This window comes from Mustela putorius, unplaced genomic scaffold (genome assembly GCF_011764305.1).
Source record: "Mustela putorius furo isolate JIRA1106 unplaced genomic scaffold, ASM1176430v1.1 tig00000242_pilon_pilon_pilon, whole genome shotgun sequence".
Classification (NCBI taxonomy): domain Eukaryota; kingdom Metazoa; phylum Chordata; class Mammalia; order Carnivora; family Mustelidae; genus Mustela; species Mustela putorius.
Genome location: NW_025421325.1, coordinates 5,671,393 through 5,692,762, shown reverse-complemented (window position 1 = coordinate 5,692,762; position 21,370 = coordinate 5,671,393). Strand labels below are relative to the sequence as shown.

The 21,370-nt window shown below is 39.1% G+C and overlaps 1 protein-coding gene across 8 annotated transcripts in view; it reads left to right on the top strand.

Annotated features, from left to right (window-relative positions):
* Positions 1-19,871, top strand: part of TRIM2 (tripartite motif containing 2) — a 113,952-nt gene extending 94,081 nt beyond the window's left edge. For 6 of the 8 annotated variants that reach the window (XM_004758085.3, XM_004758084.3, XM_045078310.1 and 3 more), the window contains exons 9-12: positions 5,385-5,553; positions 6,695-6,765; positions 10,975-11,115; positions 15,283-19,871. In XM_004758085.3, coding sequence (XP_004758142.1) covers positions 5,385-5,553; positions 6,695-6,765; positions 10,975-11,115; positions 15,283-15,435 — 534 coding nt within the window. In that variant the 3' untranslated portion in view covers positions 15,436-19,871. Of the gene's footprint in view, positions 1-5,384; positions 5,554-6,694; positions 6,766-10,974; positions 11,116-13,794; positions 13,896-15,282 lie in introns of those variants that run through there. The other 2 variants (XM_013059175.2, XM_013059176.2) reach the window with 2 other exon arrangements.
* Positions 19,872-21,370: the final 1,499 nt, after the last annotated feature.

Here is a 21,370-nt window from a genome sequence, read left to right as displayed (position 1 = left end):
CTAAATGCAATGAAGAATAGCTATTAGAAAATAGTATTGAAGGGGCCCTTGATATCTCCCCACTGAACCCACAGATTGGCATGTATGAAGTTGCCTTCTACTGTCTCAGGCCTGTGATAGAGGATGATATGGGAGAACCAGAATTGTAAGACCTGGTTTGTATCTTTGAAAAACCTACAAGCCTCTAGAGGAAAAATGACACCAGAATGACACAAAACCATTTGTGTCAGCCTCGAATCAGTCATACATTGTTTGGTGCAATCTGAAAACCTACTGGTGAAATGTGTAAATGGGAATTGGGAGGACAAGAAAATGGCGGCTGGCAGCACAGAGAAAAGGGGAGTTTGGTTGTACTTTGTGGAGGGGGGGGTCCCATCACTTGACATATTTGCTGTTGTCCCCAGCATCATCTCTTTCTTCAGCAAGTCACTGAAGAATAGAGAGCCCGCTAGGGGTACCAGGTGTCCTCAAAGAATATTATCATCATGCAGCCTGTTTTCTGTTGTTCTCAGGAAGATTATGAGATACTTTGTCAAACATGTTTTCGAAATCTGTAAACATTGTGCCTCCTGTATTGCCCTGTTCAGCCTGCTAGAGGCTTTTCATGTACTTTCACTCAGACAAATCAACCTTTTGGAATCCCAGGTCTGCACCTTACAAACTACTGATATAAGTTCCCTGAGCCTTGATAGTCTCCTATGTCAAAGTTGGATTAAAAAAATATATATTTTATGGGATTTGGGTAAGGATTACAGATTTATTTTTGGATTTTATATTGCCTTGTATGAAAAAGGCATCTGCGTCCAGTAACCCCGTCCAAAAAATGAAGTCTGTTTATCAGCTGTGATTTGGACTCCAGGACTTGCCAGCACTTGGTCAGAACTTTCTTTTCACAGATGGTGAACAGAGATTGAACACCAATCTCTGTTCAGAGATTGATGCTCTTCATAATCTATTTTGGGATCCTGAAGATTACCCGAAGTTCACTCGGTAGTTTCTTTTTGGGAGGAATTTATATTTCCCTTTTTAAAGTTGTTGGATCACTACAGTCACACCCTCATTTTTATTAAAACAAGTTACTTCCATTATTACTAACCCTCAGATGGGAGCCTCTGTTTTATGTGGGGCAGCATCTTTTCGATCTAGGAGACTCAAAAGCTGTAGTTTCTAATTCCGCCACATTCTTCAGTTCAAATGCCACACAATTCTTCTGCTGCCTTAAGGTTTTTTTTTTCCCTTGTTCCACTACAAATTTGATGACTCCATATGATGGCCACATACACAGAAAGGCCTCTTGCCTTTCTAGATCTCTAACTTCTTCCCCTTCTTTTTGTGTTTTTGTAATTGTATTTGTGGTAAGACATACTCAAATACAGCAGCTTTAACATGAACAGAAGGAAAACTGTTCAGCGACATCCATCTAATTTGGAGACAGCCCATTGCCTTGTGTTGCATACTCTAGCAAAATCATGACCTGTCTCTAACTTCATAAACGAATGCTAAAACAAGTATAAAGGCAACAGTTTTATATCTAATATACTGAAATATTTTATATCTACTATATTAAGACATTTTGAAACTGGAGTTTTGTACTTAGGAGAGAAGGCCTTTTTCATTCAATTTTTCGATAGTCTATATGTAATAGACACTAACCTGGGAGATCTAGATCCTCACAGCTGGAATACTGTTGTAGTAATTGGAATAAACAAGAACGCTTGTGCCCTCTAGAGGATGGATAAGGTAGAGTTTCAGCATACCTTTTTATTTTCAGTAGGTGTTGATTGGGAGTGAAAGGATAGCAAGTAAAAATGCCTTAATACTGGGGCACCTGGGTGTCTCAGTGGGTTAAAGCCTCTGTCTTCGGCTCAGGTCATGATCCCAGGGTCCTGGGATCGAGTCCCGCATCGGGATCTCTGCTCAGCAGGGAGCCTGCTTCCTCCTCTCTCTCTGCCTGCCTCTCTGTCTACTTGTGATCTCTGTCTGTCAAATACATAAATAAAATCTTTTTTAAAAAATGCCTAATACTGTAATAGGAGCTCATCCAACTTACCATTTACTGAAAGATACGCATTTTCTTTTCATGGTGTTAGTAAAATTAAACATGTGCTCAGAAAGACAGACCCTCTACACGAAGGTGAATTCTTTGTGTTTGTTCCTAGTTAATTCTAGAGACATAACCACTTATCCCCTTTTCTTTCTTCTACTCACCAAATTCTTAGCCCTAATTTTCATTCTTCTCTGCTTCTGATTTTTTCCTTGCCATCTTTTCTGTCAATTTACATCTTTCAGCCCATCTCAGGAGGCTTTTGTAACCCTAGAACAGACCCAGGGGCCCCAGCATATCCTAAAATATCTCCTCTCTTCCTTCTTCAATTTAAGGATCTACTTGTTGAGTTAAATACTTCTATTTACCTGTTTCAAAGTCAGAGTCTAAAAATACCTCTGCTCACTATTGGGTTTAAGACAGGGGACACGTTGTCAGGCCAAGTGCAGTAACTCTTAGTTTCACATTAACATGTGGATATTACTTTCACACTCACACTAACATGGTAAAATCTGGTGCAGCTACACTGGGAGTGATGAAAGTAGGAGAAAAAGAGGTTTGCACTCAACATCTCAGGTTTTCTGCCCTTTTTTTTTTTTTTTTTTTTAAAGACCTGCTCTGGCTCTTACTGCATGATGGAATGGCATCAGTCCTTTATTTTCTGTCTTTGTTCTATGTAATTGCCATCTATTGGTATTCTATGACTGAGTCATTCTAAAGTACAGCTAGTGTTCATAGTGTTTGCTGGTAATAATATTCTTGCTGTAATAATCAGAGGGTCCTCACTTCCTTTTGATCTCTACTGACATATCTTCCATTAAAACATGAAAGAATACAGTATCTTTACAGATCGTTATGGTACAGCCTCTTTGATCTCTGAGCTAATTTACAAAGTCAGAATCAAATTTATTTAACAGATTCCCTTGGAAGAATCCCGTTGTTTCCTTCCTAAGTAAATCTGTCTCTTCGTACTCAAGAGAACAAATTTGAATCTCATCTATAAGCTTATAAGAATGAAAAATCCCATACTGTCTGAACTCCCACTCTGAAAAAGTCCCTATCCCTCTCTCCATACCCTCTTTCTGCACAAACTTGCATGTCTCTGTTAACACTTGAGTGGCAGGTATGACAGCAATGGAATGGGTGGAGAGAAGGAGATTTTGTGCCATCTGCTGTGCTTGGTGCACTGTCCTTCAGAATCTGCATGACCCAGGAGGTAATGCAATAGCCACCATTTTACAGATGAGAAAACTGAGGTACCAACTGGTAAAAGAGTAAATTTGGCTCTGATATTTTGATCCTGAGTTTGAATGAACTGTGGTATCATAAAAGAAACTAGGAAATCAGGAGGTACTAATTTTTTTTTTTAAGTGCTGGAATTTGGCTTAATACTGGTTGAGTTTAGGGTAATAACTTGCACAATAGGTCAGGGCTAAAGATACGGATTTGAGACTTACACACAGAGGTGAAAGTTGATGCCATTGCTTGGAGGTCTTAGAAGTGTAGAGAATTACGCTGTCCAATTTCGTAGCCACTAGCCACAGTGGATGCCGAGTTCTTGAAATGGGACTGGTCTGAACTGAGCTGTGCTATGCATGTGAAATACACACTGGATTTTAAAGACCTAGAAAAAAAAGTAAAATATATCATAATTTTAATATTACCTTCTGAAATGATAACTGTTTATCATATGTTAGGTCAAATACAATATATGATTTACATACTTTTCCCTTTTTTCTCTGATGTTGGTTACTAGAACAATCTTAATTACAGATATGGCTTATGTTATATTTCTACCAGGCAGAGAGAAAATAAGAAGACTAAAACAGAACCTATGGAAATGTAAATTTGGTATTAAAAATTTTAATTTAAAAAGTAATACATGCAGATAGGTTTTTAAAATAACCCTACAGATGAGCATCAGATATAAAGTAAGAGTTTCTTCTGCCAGCAGTAATACCACTAGCTTCTTACTTTCTCTTCCAGGAATACATATACAGACATAAACCCATTTAAATCAGATGGGCTCAGACTATACCCATTGTTCAGGACCTTGGTTTGTTTAATAATACGTTTGAGGAAGCATTTATAAAAACACACAGAGATCTACTCTACCCTCTAGGCTTCGGTGCCTAGGAGAGCGGCGGCTCCCTCCCCTTGGGTGCTCCTTGTCTGTAGTGACCCATCCTATTAAGTTTTTAATAGGATCATAAGTTTTTGTTTTCTTTGGCTTCTGACATCACCTGTTTGAATTCTCCCAAATCTCCCAGTCTCCCAAATCAAACACTCAATACCAGGCACTTTAAAAAGGACCCAGTGACCGTATTTTTCTCTGTAATGAGACGGAGACATCTCTAGGGTAGGGGCTGGTCTTGGTGTTGCCTACTCAATGCCTGCAACCCTCAGCCACAGAGTTGGTGCTCCGTTTACTTACGCTATATGGGTGCATGAGTAAAATATTTCTTTATAATGTTGCTATAAAAGTATATAAACAGGCATTTATATAGTCTACTCAGAAAAATGAATAAGATTTAAAATGAATACGGTATGTGTTTGAGAGAAATCAGATGCTTTCCTCCCATCTTAAAATACTAAAAACCGGAATTATTCGATCATCATGGTTACCCTAAATAATACTAGGCTCTTGAAGTCCATATATTCAGCAAATATTTGTTGAGTCCCTGTTGGGCACCAGGAAGTACACTAGGCTCTAAGTACACGGTAGTGGATAAAACGGACATGATTCCTGCCATCATGGAACTTACCACTGGTGAAGTCCAATGCCAGAGGCTTGGTGATTTTGATATTAATTATGATCCCAATAATGACAACGATAGCTTCCCTTTAATGACTGCCTAATAGGGGCTATATTATACACTAAATACCTTTTGACATTGTTTTACTTGTATGTATTCCAAAAATGCCACTGGTAGTTACTGAAGTCTTTTTTTTTTAATACACTTTTTGATGTATAAGGAATCCAAAGCTTGAGGAAATCAAACGTACTTGTGCTATTCTAGGTGTGTCTAAAGCAAGCAACAGATGTAGAATGTCTCCCTCCTCCTTATCCTGTGATCTTTTGCTAGACCATACTGCATCTCTACAAGGGAACTGTGACCTCAGTTAGGGGGATTCAAGAACATTTTTGGTGGTGATCCCCTTAAAAAGTAAGGATTTCGCATAAATCTTAGTAGTAGTTAATGAAAAACAGAAGCCCGTGACCTATGAGTAGTTGTCCCCCCCCCCATTTGAATATTCAGGTACATTTGCACTAAAACAGATGTCTGCCTTCATGTTCCGTAGTGTTTTAAACCTCCTTCTCTGTACTTGTTTCTAACAGACAAAAATTGGATCCGGAAAGTTGATGGGGCCCAAGGGAGTCTCTGTGGACCGCAACGGGCACATCATCGTGGTGGACAACAAGGCGTGCTGCGTGTTTATCTTCCAGCCGAATGGGAAGATAGTCACCAGGTTTGGTAGCCGAGGAAATGGGGACAGGCAGTTTGCAGGTACACTCGATGGTAATATGTAAACCCCCTTCTTTATGCTTCTTCTGCTCACATTTGCATGATGTTGGAGCATGTGGAAGATGCCTCAATCCCCAGTGTCTGCCGGCTTTGGGAAAGACACTGGGGATGAAATCTAAGGGAAAGCATGGTGGGATGCTTCTCAGTGACTCTACCTGCAGTAAGTTGGGCTGTAGGCCATGTGTGATTTCTGTTGGCAGCCGCGTGCAACTCAGAAGCCTGATCTTTGAATAATAGGATTAAGTAAATAAATAGTAAAAATAAAGTAAAATAAAAATAAAAAGTAAAAATAAATTCTAAGATAAATATTTTTAAAAATAAAGATGTTTGCCGAATAGAGGTGTTCCTCCTAATTCTCTCTAGCTGTAGCTTTGTCTAAAAGAGCTTCTGGACGAGAGTTGTTTTCACCTTCCTAGGTGATGATAGGTGATGATAGGAGAGCACGACTTTAGAATGTTCAGGAAGGGCAGTTCTGTTTCCTCTCTTTTTGGCATAGCCCTTTTGCAAGCACAAGCTGCTTCGTTTTTCACATCTGCAAGAAGAGGCTGAAAGCAGTTTATTATATTTTCTTTTTGAGAGGATGCTTTTGGCATTTGACAACAATTTGCATCATCTTTTTTTTCTTTTTTTTTTTTTTTTTGTGCTTTGTCTCCAGTGCTGCCAGGTTCTGAATGTCACCCCAAATTACCGAGTATGGATTTCTGCTCTACTTTTTTAACAATATTAAATATTGGAGTCTTTTTCCCAGGACTGAGAATCACCACATCTCTCCTCAGGGGGACCTGAGGGCCCTGAAAGGATTCAAGTGTCCTCAGGGAAGCTGGCAGATGTGACTTTCAGATGGTGGCTTGGAGGATGAATTCTGATGCTTCCTGCTCATTCCACTTCATTAGGGCTGCTGCTCTCAGCTTGCTCTAAAAGAAGCCAGAGTGGACAGTCCCAAGTGTAGAAGGGTAGAGGATCCAGGGGATCTCGAGCCAGAGTTCTGGCTGATCTTTCAAGAACGGAGACTGATTCTTTGTTCTTTCTTAAGTATCAAATAGGTTAAATTGTGTCACTGCTGTGTTGCTATGATCATTTTTATCGTTACAGTCATCACTTACTTTTTTCACCTTTATTGCAGGTCCCCATTTTGCAGCTGTAAATAGCAATAATGAGATTATTGTTACGGATTTCCATAATCATTCTGTCAAGGTACTATCAGCACATCAATTATTATTATCTTTTAACTGCATTTATTGGGAAATCAGTCAGAGAAAATAATATAATAATGATTATATATGTACAGGAACTAAAGGAGTTAACCTCAAAGAGTAGATTTTGCTTCTTTCGGAGGTGCAGGTTTTAATTTGGACATACAGACTTTGGAGAGTCAGAAAATTGAACAAAATAGGGTGGTTGGTGAGTTTCTTAATTTGAAACGGGTGTAAATGGTGATGACTACAGAATGAAATTTGAAATTTGAAAAAGTAGTCGCTTGAACTTAGGCAGAACTTTCTGAAGCTTCATATTTTGTGGCTTTTCGATAAATTAAAACTAGATCATATTTTAATTATTTTTTAATTATCTGCACCGTAATGCCTTTCAAACAAAATTAGATATTAGAATTCTGCTACAACCAGAGTTGGGGAGGGAAATAGCCCTTGTATACATTCCTACAGCTATTTCATACTTAGAATGCCCTCACACAGTGTGGGTGTTCCCAGAATACAGTGCCCATTCAGCTCCCTGGAACAGTTGGTGTATAGTTCCTTACTAGGTTCCTTACTAGGTATGGAGCGGGGAGGAAAAATTTTGATGTTTGTTATGATCCAATCAGGACGTATAAAAATGAATCAGAACAGATTTGTCATTTTACTGAAATGAAGAAATGTTTTGTCACATTCTAGACCACGCTTCTCGAAGTGTGGTACATGTTCCCCCGAAGGGACGCCAGTGGGCACAGACCAAGCACTGGCAGACATTTTTATTTGGAGAGCTATATGTTTATTTTTAGGGTTACCTCTATTTACATCAAGTGGTACTGCTTTACTCTTACAGAAATTATAGAAAGTTTTCCATTTTCATTTACGTTTTTTTTAAGTGAGGCTTTTTTTTTTTTTTAAAGCTCTTATTTATTTATTTGTCTGGGGGAGAGATAGCGTGCATGCGAGCATAAGCAGGGGGAGCGACAGATCAAGGGAGAAACAGGCTCCCCGTGGACTCAATCCCAGAACCCTGGGATCATGACCTGAGCTGAAGGCAAACGCTTAAGCCACCTAGCTACCCAGGCACCCCTAAAGTGAGGCATTTTTAAAGGAAGGATAATAAGGAAACAGCAGAGGTGATACAGGCCAGTGACTGAAGTTTGCATTTAGAGACCATTGGGCAACCAAAGTGAAAAATAGTTTGTTCTTGTTGATAACTGGAATAGCATAGGGATAATAACGTAGGGATGAGATTTCAACGCCCATCTCCTGAGTCCTTCACTGCTCCATTTCCCCAGTTTGCCCTGAAGGCATCTTTAACCTGAGTAAGATGGAAAGGTTTTGAGCTTTTTGGGGTGGGTACCAAGTCCCTGTGTAAAGACTAGAGCAGGGCGGGCTGTGGTGATAGGGCTGGAGGAGGAGAAGGGACCCCCACCGTTGCTTACTTCTCAGGCTGCCTTCTGCCTTCTGTCTTCTCCCGAGTTGCTGCCACAGTGGTAGACCTCTGTCCACACTCCCTCCACCGCCCTCAGTCTCTCTCTACAGGACCTGTCTCAGTGAAAGGAAGAGGACTGTGAGAAAAGTAGTGGTGGGGAGGAGGGAGACCTCAAAGGGGTCGTAGGGACTGGGCTTCTCGGCTGGCCTCCCAGAGGGCTCTAACAGTCCTGTGTGAGAAGAGTAACGAGAGGAGCCACAGTCTGGTAGCACGCTTCCAGCCTTCCCTCTCTTTGTAGAAGAATCAACTAGAGGGCATTTAAGCAGAAGATAACCGGTGTAGATGAGCAAAGGCCAGCAAACGCCTGGCATAGATGCTGCCCACCCACCCCCGAAGACGGTCCTATTAATCAAGTTGCTCTTTTCTGCTAAGCGCAACTGTGGCCTCAGAGCCTTTCCGTCCCAGTGCTCCAGGCAGCCTCTATGAACGAACTGGCATTGGTATGTGGGAGGACTCCTATTTACCAGCCCTGGCTGACAATGTAGAAGGAAATAAAACAGATGTAAGTAATCAACATGCAAGGCAGGTAGCAATAAGCGATTTCTTTAAAAGAGATACATATAAAGGTCTCTAAGTATCCAGAAGAAAACAAAGAGCAGATTTCTGTAACTAAGCCTTATCAGGGAAGACTTCCAGGTGGAGGTGGTATTTAAGGTGAGTGGGATTTTGAAATCAGGAAAGGATTATGAAAGTTACCAAAAAACTTGGCCATTATATCACTGCTGTGAAAACTATTTCAGCTCACACATCTGCCTCTTAATGTGTTTTCATCTGAATAATTTATAAGCAATTAAATGATGTCTTAGGCGGGAAAAATAAACTACGAGAAATTTGTAATTCCTAAGATTCTGATAATACCTCAGGTTTTCAGTACAGTAGAGGTAGACTATTTCAGTTTTCCTGAAACTGGAATTTCCTGAAATTCAGTTTTCCTCGTATTTAAGAAGACCAGTCTATTTTGTTTTTTCTCTTCTCTTTGATAGCTGTTGCCATGTAGCTTTTATGGAATAGTTGGGCTTTAGTTTCCCAGGCACTTCTCTGCCTATAGGTTAGGGCTGACAAATGGTCTAGTTCTTTAGCTACCTTCAGCGTGCATTCTCTTTTCATAGCAAAACAAGTAAGACTAAATTTGGCATTCTCCTTCATTTCAAAATAGAGCAGAAGTGTTTGAGCCATTTGGATCATGCCAAGGAAGACATACTTACTCAGAGAGATCAGGGAAAACAGACAAAAAGATTATTGGTAGAAGATTATTGTAAAGATGAGAGAATAACAGATTGTGTCCTCGCCAGCAAACACTCTCACTGGTCTTTAAAACAAGAATGTTTTGTGTGAAATGAGATAAAAGTAGTCAGGAAAGATTTTTAAGCTGTAACATCTTAGTAAAAGCTGGTTCTTGTTTTATTCTTTGCAAAGAACCAAAGAGGTGGCTTGCTTACTTGGCAAGTTTAGGTAATTCAAGAAGCAGTCGTGCTTCTTTTTCATCTTAAATGAAGTTTTAAGCCTTTAGAGATGGAAGTGTCTCACTTCACTTTCCCAGTACATATAACGAAAAGGAAGAAAGAATCATTTTCATCTTTCATGATCACAGAGGCGGCAACAGGAGAATCTGTAAAAGACCCTAAGATCATTTTCCAATTAGATCTGCACTCAGGTGTAGTGAAATCCCTCAGTTCCACATACTAGGAACCGTTACTCTCCATGGTGCTTTGCATGTAATACTTTTTCATTTGTTAATGAGTATTTTTACGCACGTAGGCTAGATGACAATGGAAGCTTAAAATAATGTCCTAGAGATATTTCACAACCATTAACGATCGTCTGAATCATCAAGATAAAAATTGTGCTTGCTCTATCTTATATTTAAACATATTTTAAGAACTAAAAATTTAGTTCTCTCCAAATCAATAATCTGTATTTGTTACATATACAGTAACACTCCCTTAATAAGAATATTTAATTAACCACAACAACCCATTGCTTTTCCATATCAGATATTAGAGAATTTGCCAAAGAATTCTGATTTTTGCCCACTTCTGTCAACCTGCCTTCCCTCAGTATATGCCATCCAGCAAAGCCCTATGGGCATATAAACTCTTTATTTTAGCTAAGTATATATTTTGAAAAAATATATTAAAAGCCTTTCTTTTGATTCCTCACCTTTGCCATTAAGCACAGACACACATGCGCATATGCACACCTGACATTTCCCCTGGTGTAGGTGTGAAGTCTGGCCTACTTTTCTCACATCGACTTTGCAAAATGGTAATAAAATCTGAGCATCTGGCCTAACGAAAACTCCTAGGTCCTGATCCACTGTTGATCACCCATCCTTTAGAAACACGATGCCTGTCTTTGAGACTAGCTATTTACTTAAAGGCAGAAAGAATTATATGGTTGAAAATTACAGCTCCACTTTCTCATCCTACCCTATACTTATTATATTTTATAATTTATAACAAAAGCATTTTTCATATAAGTATTCAAAAACCAGATGTTAAGTTAGAAATAAGTGATTTAACAAATAATAAATCAAATTTGTATAGCAAATTGGGGAAGCATAAATTATGTGGGGTCTACTTCGTAGATTGTTTTTAAGAATGTCTTAAATCATAGGGCTTGTTATAAAAAAAACCTGCTCAATACATATTTTTTTATAACTCATAATGTTGGCTCAGCTGTTCTCAATTAAAAAAAACCATTTAAAAATATCTCATACAGGTGTTTAATCAGGAAGGAGAATTCATGTTGAAGTTCGGCTCAAATGGAGAAGGAAATGGGCAGTTTAATGCTCCAACAGGTGTAGCAGTGGATTCAAATGGAAACATCATTGTGGCGGACTGGGGAAACAGCCGGATCCAGGTAACTGGAAATGCTAATGTATCTGTGGAGAGGGATCGTTATTTGTTGAAAGTGAAGAATTGCCTGTCTCCCAGCCAGAATGTGTTCCATTCTTCATGGGTTAGGTTCTCCATAGACCACTTGATCTCACCAGAAGTGCTGAACTAAGGAAGGTAGAGTAGAAAAAACATCAACAGGTTACCAGAGTGAAACCTAAAGTGTGTAGTGGATAGAACTCAAGAGGTCCATTGAACCAAAATATTACATTACTATTTCTACTAGCTTCTAACTAAAAACTATCATTTTCTTTAACAATGAATATAGGCAACAGTCACAGGAGTTTTAGTAATACCTATAACTTTGTCACCATGAGGAATCACAGAAATTTCCATATTACAGTTGCAAGATCTCATTCTTTGAAAATAGTCAATATTAGACTCATCACTATTTCTTGTTACCTTATTGTGTTAAGAAAGTACACATATTACTATATTGCCATTTTGTAAAATTTTGATAACTATATTTTAATATAATGGTTTTCCTTTATAACCCCATGTATTTTGTTTTAATCATTTAAAAACATTATTCTGCTGAATAACCTGAATCAAAGGGGAAGTCTCAAGGAAAACCTAAAAATACATCAAACTGGGACGCCTGGGTGGCTCAGTTGGTTAAGCAGCTGCCTTCGGCTCAGGTCATGATCCCAGCATCCTGGGATCGAGTCCTACATCGGGCTCCTTGCTCCGCAGGGAGCCTGCTTCTCCCTCTGACTCTGCCTGACACTCTGTCTGCCTGTGCTCGCTCCCACTCGCTCTCTCTCTGACAAATAAATAAATAAAATCTTTAAAAAAAAAAAACACATCGAAAGGAAGGAAAACACAGATAACAGCATATCAAAGTTTTTGGAGGGCAGCTAGGACAATCCTGAGAGGGAGATTTTTTTCCCCCAGCTTTATTGAGATACAATTGACATACAACACTGTGTAAATTAAAGGTGTACATGTTGATTTGATATATTTTGCAAAACGATTACCACTATCACTTTAGTTAACACCTCCATCACCATCCCATTGTTAGCATTTCTTTCTTGTGGGAACAACATAAAGATCTCCTCTCTTAGCAACTTCCAAGTACCTAAGACAGTTTTATTAACTATAATTCCCCCATTGTGCATTAGATCCCCAGAACTTAATCATCTTCTAACTGGAAGTTTATACCCTTTGATCAATTTCTCCCCTTTTCCCTCTCTCCTCAGCTCTGGTAACCACCATTCTGCATGTGAGGGAAATTAGTAGCACTAAATGCTTACATTAGAAAGTCAGAAATCAATATTCTGAGCTCCTACATCAAGAAGCTGGAAGCAAGGAGCAAAACAAGCTAAAAGCAAGCCGAGGGAAGGAAATGGTGAAGATAGGAATAGAAATCAATGAAATGCAAGGCAAACAATATGGAAAATAATGAAACAGAAAGTTGGTTCACTGAAAAGATCAATAAGATTGAAAACCTCTGGCAAGATTGATAAAGGAAAAGACACAGAACACTAATACCATTACAGACCCTGCAGCCATACAAAAATTCTGTGAACAACTCTACAGGCATAAATTTGACGATTTAAATTCCTCAAAAAGTACAAATCCCACAACTCACCCAATATAAAATACTTTGAATACCCCAAAAACTACTAAGGAAATTTATTTCATAATTTTAAAACTCCCCAAGAAGAAATGTCCAGACTCAGATAGTTTTACTAGAGTGTGCTACTAAACCAGATGAAAGGTACACAGGATTTCTCTGTACTATCAGTGCAGATTCCTATGTCTTGTGAATCTATAATTTTTTCAAAATTAAAAGTTAACAAAAACGGGGCACCTGTGTGGCTCCGGTCATAATCCTGGAGGATCAAGTCCCAAGCCAGGCTCCCTTTTCAGTGAGGAGTCTCCCTTGCTGCTGCCCTCCCCCTCTTATTCCCTTCTCTCTCTCTCTCTCTCTTTCTCTCAAAGAAATCTTTAAAAAATAAAATAAAAGTTAACAAAAATAAACTTTAAAAATAATAATGAATTTAAAAATACGTTGTCATGGTTGAGCAATAATGGTGTCGTAAATGGCACTTGGCATTTTAGTTGGGTATAAAAGAATAATAAAAGTGGTTACATTCTAGAAAAAAATATTAAAACACTATTTTCAGACGGGGTCTGTAGTCTTTCTTTGCTAGACAAAAAAATGTATGATTTTTTAAAAAATTAAGAATGAAGATTTTGAATCCTCAGACTAAAGAAAGGTTATTCTTTCTCCCCAATTTCTCTGTGTAAACACCTCCATGAATCCAAACATACGTCTGTGGACAGGCCTATTTATCCTTGCTAATGTGGCCCTGTGCAGAGCTCCTAGGACCTCAGAATGCACTGGTTAAATCTAGGAGCATCCAGATGTCTTTGCGAAGACAGCAGTAGTCAGCAGTTTGAATCTGATATAGGTATTTACCTCCCAGAAAAAGGATTGAGGGGCACCTGGCTGACTCAGCCACTAGAGCATGCAACTCTTGATCTCGGGGTTGTGAGTTCAAGCCCCGCATTAGGTGTAGAGTTTACTTTAAAAAAAAAAAAAATCTTAAAAAAGAAGGAAGAAGAAAGACTGAGGCTATAAATGAAACTCTAAATGTTTTTATTTCTCTATTATATTTATCTTGCTTAATTATGCCAGCTGACATCTACATTTGAAAGAGGCATTCTCTGTGTGCTGGAAAGCCCGAAGCCAGACAGGGAACCACGTTCACAAAGCAGTTCAGTATAAGACCACAGATGGTAAGCTGTTCGGGTGTGGCCCTCATAAGCACCTGCCTCATCACACTGCCTTTTAAAACACCTGTGGGCCTAACAGAATGGTCAAAAGAAATAAGCCTGTGCCTTAAGAAAGAGAAGGGTTCCTTTGATTTCAACATGGCAGAAGCTTACAGACCCAAAGAAGACGACTTCATATCCAGATAGACATGGGGCGCCTGGGTGGCTCAGTCGGTTAAGCTTCTGACTCTTGATTTCGGCTCCACTCATTATCTCAGGGTTGTGAAATCGAGCCCCATATGGACCTCCGCACTGGGCATGAAGCCTGCTTAAGATTCTCTCTCTGCCTCTCCTCCTACCTCTCTCCCCCTAAAATTAAACAAAGCAAAACAAATGTACATGTTGTGGGATGTCCCGCTGGCTGTTGTTAGAGCATGTGACTCTTGATTTTGGGCTTGTGAGTTTGAGCTCTATGTTGGGTGTAGAGATTACTTAAAAATGAAATCTTAAAAAAAAAAAACCACTCCACAAATGTACATTGTACACCATTGACTTCTTAAAACTCCTCTTTTCGGGGCGCCTGGGTGGCTCAGTGGGTTAAGCTGCTGCCTTCGGCTCAGGTTATGATCTCAGGGTCCTGGGATCGAGCCCCGCGTCGGGCTCTCTGCTCAGCAGGGAGCCTGCTTCCCTCTCTCTCTCTCTTTCTCTGCCTACTTGTGATCTCTGTCTGTCAAATAAATAAATAGAATCTTTAAAAAACAAAAAACAAAAACTCCTCTTTTCTGAAAAGGAAAAAAAATGATCTTCTCATAGTCCACTATGACAACCATACCTCTGTTGCTGGTTTTTCTGTTACGATTGGGAATAAAAAAGGGATGTGAGGCTGGAAGGAGGGAAAGTGAAAGCTGAGAAAAAGAAACAAGGGTCATTCATTTTCAGGTACCATCGAAGGCTATTCCCCTCAACCTGATCACTGTAAGAATGTAAGTGAAATCTGTTGGCCAGTGGCATCCTCCTTGTCAGTGACTCTGGGGCATAGAGAGTTAGAGGGAAAAAGCAAGGTTAAGTAGAGGAAAAGAGTGGATATGTGATAGTGACCTAAACAAACCTGTGGACTTACATGCACAGTTTTTCTAAAGATTTATTTTTATTTATTTTGGAGAGTGAGGGAGGGGCAGAGGGAGAGAGAGTCTTAAGCAGCTGTCCTCTGTGCGGAGCTCCACGCGGGGCTGGATCTCACAACCCTGAGATCACCACCTGAGCCAAAACCCAAGATTTGGATGCCTAACTGACATGCCCCTTACACACATGCTTTTATACTGAAAAGATTAGCATCAAGGGTTTTCTAACTCCTCTATTTCATCATATTACTATAACTTCTATAGCACTCTGGCTTTTTATTTTTTTATAGGTTTTTGATGGAAGCGGATCATTTTTGTCCTATATTAACACATCTGCTGACCCACTCTACGGCCCCCAAGGCCTGGCTCTGACTTCAGATGGCCATGTCGTGGTTGCAGACTCTGGAAACCACTGTTTCAAGGTGTACCGGTACTTACAGTAATGACGGGCAGCCGGACAGCCCCTTACAAAGGTCTTGCACTATAAACTGGAATGGATTTCTCAACGCGGGACCAGATTACACTAGACTTGCCTTGCTAGAAGGAATCATTGGTGAACTTTTCAAGGTTATTTCTGAATGTAACTATTTCTTTAAAAACTGCATATCTGATTTCTGTATTCACCTTTTAGGGTTTAAAGAAAAGAAATCCCTTCTACTGAATCTATGGAAGCGGCAAAGTTTTACACCTGTGAACTATGGCTTATTGGACAGGGATTTATGTAGTTGAACTGATTTTGCGAATTGAACAGACACTAAAACATAAAACAAAAAAAACCTGGACTTTTAAAAGGTATTCATTAATCCTGTGAATGGTAGCTTTTGTGCAGAGTTTCCAAAAACAAAACAAAATGAAAACAAAATCTGTTGTAGTTACATACTTTATTTAACTAAGGTTACAAGACCTGGGGGATCTTCTAACTTCCCTTTTACAGTAGGTATTACTCCTGTGACATTTTTTGGGTTATCGATAATTACACATACATTAGGAAAAAAACAAGACTGTCTTGCAGAATCCTCCCAGCTGTGATTAGGCAGTCCTCTTGAGTTTAGCACTTAAAAACCACTGCAAATTTCCCATCCTTTTTGGGTTAGATCCAGGATCCTTTTTGTGTGTTATTTTCACCTTTTTCTCTCACTCACCTTGTATTAAAAAACAAAGTCCATTTTCAGGGAAACCTGAAATTCCCAATGCTTTGAAAAGCATATTACAATAGCAAATGCTACCTTTTAGTAAACAAACAGCTCCCTCAACTCCAGACTAATGCACTAGAATGTAATCAAGAAAAAATTAGCCACGTTTTATGTGCCAATGTTCTCACGTGTCTCTCCTCTTCCACTTCCTGAAAGCGAAAGCTTTACCTCCTGCAAAATGTCAGCACATGTAGTAGGACACCAGTATCCTAGGACAGAGAGCCATAAGTAGCCCTTTGGAGGACTGTTGGTGTCGACCAAAGGCATGTGAATGATTAATGGTTTCCCCTTAGAAAGCAAGTGTTACCAAAGTTGTGTTATCCCAAGAGCATTACAGGTAAGGGCATGTTATGGTTATTTATCATTGTCTAATGAATAGTAGAGGCATTAAAGGACTATGTATACATGATTAGGGTAAGGTAGAATGTATCATATATATATATATATATATACACACACATATATATATATATACACACACATAAATACATACACACACACACACATATATATATATATATATGTATATATATATATATATATATGGCTGAATCTTTGGTGTATTGAAATAGGCAGCACTCTGAAAGACAGAAGCATTGTCCAGCACATTCCTTTACTGTGCAATTGAAAGCCGTCCTCATAGAGTAAGCCTGAAAACAGGTTTAATTTTCACCATTTTCCAGAAATGATGATACCGGCTAACTTTTATAGCCAGAAAACAGCCTTCTGTGCTTTCAAAAACAAAACAAAACAAAAAAACAGGTCGAAAGAAAAAGAAACGATGAATTGAGTTACATTTGAGTATACATGCATTTGGAGAGATGTGAAGAATTTAGTCAGTTGTTAATCTGTCACTGATACTGTAACATAAGATGTGGTCTGTTTCCACTGTTTAATTTTCTACTCAGTTCTACCAAATAGGATGTCATGTTTGGCATTTTCAAAATGACTTTGGGATCTTTTTCACTGAAAGCACCTTAGAACTGTACTATAAGAAAAACATTTCCCATATGTATAATGACGTGATGTTTATTGCTTATTAATTTATAATTCAGTCTTTCTCTTATATAGGACTTTTTTAAAGTTAGAAGGGAAAACTAGCTACTTCCAGTTGTCTATCAAATTTATTATGCCCAAATCAACCTCTGAAAGAAAATTTTTCAGGAAGATTTACATTTAGGTTTACTTTTTTTTTTTTTTTTTTTAGTTAAAGCTTTCAAAATATTTGAGACTATGACAAAATTACAAAATTCAATAACATTTTTAGACTATTAAACTAAGATACTGTTTCCTAACATCAGCAAACTAAGTCTTTGAATTGAAACAAAGCATTTTGTATTTACTGAGTGCTTCCTAGGTGCTGGGCACCCTTCTGGGCACTGGGGAAACAGAGATGGATGAAACCAACAGAAATCCCTGCCCATTTGGAGCTTCCACTCTAGGGAAGAATTTCCTTTTGCCACTTATTAACATTCTGCATTCAAGATAAGCTAGACTCTTGATAGCTCCTAGACTGTTTAAAACTTTTTATATTGGTTCAATTAATTTTGGTTTATTTTCACAAGTAAAAATGGCTTCTTATTTAGATTCTGTCACAGGTTGTTGGTCTTAAGACTAGTTTACTTTAAAAAAGATGTTTGTTTGTTTGTTTGTTTGTTTTCACATCATTGAAATTGTATTTGTGAATTTAGAAATTAACCAGCCATCATACCAGAACAGGTTGGCTATCTCAATAATAGATTGAATACAAGACTAATTGTTTTTTTTAATCTGTCGATATTGACACAAACTGGAATGGAAGACTAGATACTTTGATTCAGACCTTTTCCATCATCTGTTGCTAAAACATTTGTGATGGGCACTGCAAGAAACACTGACTTTTTCCCCCCCAAAAAATATGTAATTGTGTATGTTAAAGTATAGATAACATTTCACATTTGGATACATAGGAGCATTCACTGTATTCCTTAGTAAGCATATTGGGTGGAGGGAAGTGCTGCTGATAAGATACAAATAGACAAGATTTAAATGAAATTTTGTCAACATTCTATGGAAAAGGGTTTCTGGTAAACTGAGAAGGATTTTAAAATAAGTGACTTTTTTCCCTGAGCTATCATTATTGTTTGTTTTCTCTTTGTCAAGTGTGCAGAACCTGTCATACATTCATGATAAGTAGCACTGAAAAACTACCCATTCAAATGTCCCCTGGGCACTTAACGGCAAAAGATTGCCAGTTCGAGAATGTAAAGGTCAGTGACCGCATTCCTGCCCAATACAGACTTCCCCTGCGGGGGCTCTGGGGATGTAGTCACTTGACCATCCAGAAAACACGTGAATAAAAAGCCTTTATGACTGTTCCCCATTGATTTAATGGTACTTAGTATTTCGATCAAACTTTTGTCTCCAGTAACAAAACAAGTCCCTGAGTTTCCTTATTTTCATTTATTCTTTGACTAGATTCGAGACAAAGGAATACCACAGGTCATGCAACTAGAAGACACTTGCTTCTACAACCAAATATACAGGGTATGTCCTTACTTGGAGTTAACTGGAATAGTAGTACAGAAGCAAGTGTCTCTGGATCCTTCCCAGGGAAGGATCACGTAAATGCTTTGGTAATACCTACTGAGGAATTGGAGGAAATAGTAAACAAACATTAGGTACTGTGCAGATTACTTCAAACGGGAAATACCTTTTTGTACATTAGGACTCTAGTATTCCCTCTATTCACCAGCTTCTGAAGAGGGAGGAGTATTTTTAGTTTAATAATCTAAAAAGAGGACCTTTCCAGGTAGGATAAAATTGAAGCTCTTTGCTGCAAACATCATCTAATTTGCTTAAAGTTGAACGTCGTAATACTGTTGCATTCTGTCAATGTTGCAGGGTTTTAAACTTTACAATTATTTTAATATTTTTGATAACTAGGAATCTAGTATTGCCATAAAGAAAACTAAGTGCCCATTAAAGATTTGTTTGATATAAATAAATGATTTTTGTTTTGTTTTGTTTTAAATGACAGTAAGCTACAAATCATGATGTTAATCTTAAAACGTTCTGAAGATGAACTGTGTGGCAGTGATTGTGTGGTCTGTTTGTGGAGAATGTATGAGAGCTATTCATATTCTAAAATAGATTAATAAATCAGCTATGTTGTCCCAATGAATGTACAGCACGTCCATTAACTTTCGAAAGCAACACAGCCTTAAACTCAATGCTTTTGCTTTATGACATAGGAATGTTCTGTCATCAACAGAGTGTATTCTTGTAATAGAATTCTTTATATCATTCTCAATTCTATTGCCTTTCAGTCCTATGTATGAGTATTAAGGGTTTTTGCTTCGGTTTTGTTTTTTTTTTAATTTTGTACATTCCATCTTTCTAGGTCTGTTGCATACGTTTTGTGTATAGAACACTAAGTCTTGCACTCTCTGGCATTGATACTGATATCTCATTTGTTCTTTTATGAATCGAAATGCTGACTGCCTATTTAAAGAAAAGAATGAACGCTGTGCATCAAAGTGTTTGTATGTTCGTAGCTGCATACGTACCACAGTATTTTGGATGCTTTAGTCTACAATAAAACTTTAAATTAATTCTGTCTTAAAACCTAGGAGAAACAAGATTCGTGTGTATAACTTTACCATACACAAAATCTCAAATCATTATAATAAAGCTTGTTTTCTCCATTTCCAGGGTGAATGTTTATTTATTTTACATATTGTTTGCTTTTGTAGTAACGGAGAATGAAGAAATGTTCTAGAATATGTGGGCAAGTATCAGTACCTCAACTAAACTGTTAAATTTGTAAAATTTTTGTCGTTTATGATACCAATAATTTGGTTACCATTTAGGATATATCTTAGGAATTTGGAAGACCATGACAAGTATGCCTAGCACATGTTGAGAAAATCAAATAGACCAAAATCACTATGCTTAAAAATCACAAGCGGGACCTTCGGAAAATCATGGCAGTCACATGGAGCACGTTCTCGCAAGGTGTGGACGAGACTGCGCAGGACCATAGCCTGGGCCCAGGTGGTTACCCTGAGAGCCAGGGCCGTGGGAAGCAAGTTCACCTGCGGTTTCCAGCCAATTCTCACGAGTGTTCTGTACAAACCAATAGGCAGAAATCTCGTGAGAATTGGTGCGCCCGCAAACTAGAAAGGGACTGCATCCTACTACTGGCTTTAGTAGTAGTGCGCGTGCGCAGTCGGAATCGCCTCAGAACGCTGGCCAATTCTCACGGTATCTTTTTGGGCTTAAGGCTCATGAGAATAGGCCGGACACCCTGGCAAACTCTTTTCCAATGGCGGGGACACTCAGGGGAGCCGCCTGGGCCCCACCAGTGGTCCCTTGTGGTCGTGGCCTGAACCTCGCAACAAAGCGCTCCAAACCTGTGGCCCAAATTGCTATAGGGCGACAGCCAGTTTTCACAACTTTCTGCCCAAATATCGATTTGGATAGAAAGCTTCTGAGAATTGGCCCTTGTTTTCTGGCAATTCAGGCCTTGTGGAGTTTGGAACGAATTCCCTTGAGGTTTGGGCTGAGACCTGGCGTGATTATGGCTGGAGCCTGCACGATTCCCCTGAGTGACCCCACCATTGGAAGAGAGTTGGTCAGAGGTTTCCAGCCAATTCTCAGGAGCCTTGTATCAATTTGGGTAGAAAGTTGGTGAGAATTGGTTCGGTGAGAACTGGTTCACATTGTCTGGCAATTTGGGCCTTATGTGCTCAGTGTTTGGAATGGTTCTCTCAAGGTTTGGGCCAAGACCTGGTGGAATTATGGACCAAGCCTGTGCGATTCCCCTGAAGGCTCCCCGCCGCCCACCCCCATCTAAAGTGAGTTCACTGGAGGATTCCAGCCAATTCTCACCAGCTTTCTACCCAAATCGATGTTGATTTGGGTAGAAAACTGGTGAGAATTGGCCTACATTGTCTGGTGATTCGGGCCACATGCAGTCGGGGTTTGGAAGGAGATCTTGTGAGATTGAGGCCAAGAACTCACTGGATTCCCTTGTATCCGAGTTTTCCGACTCCGAGAGACCACCAAGGAGCTAACACAGATGCAATCACGCAAGGGTTAAGCTTGGGCCTAAGTATAACCCGACACAGTGGAGTAGGGACTTGGACCCCGAGCTTAGTATATGTGCTGCCGAAGGGAGCACAAGGACCCCGAGCTTAGTTAA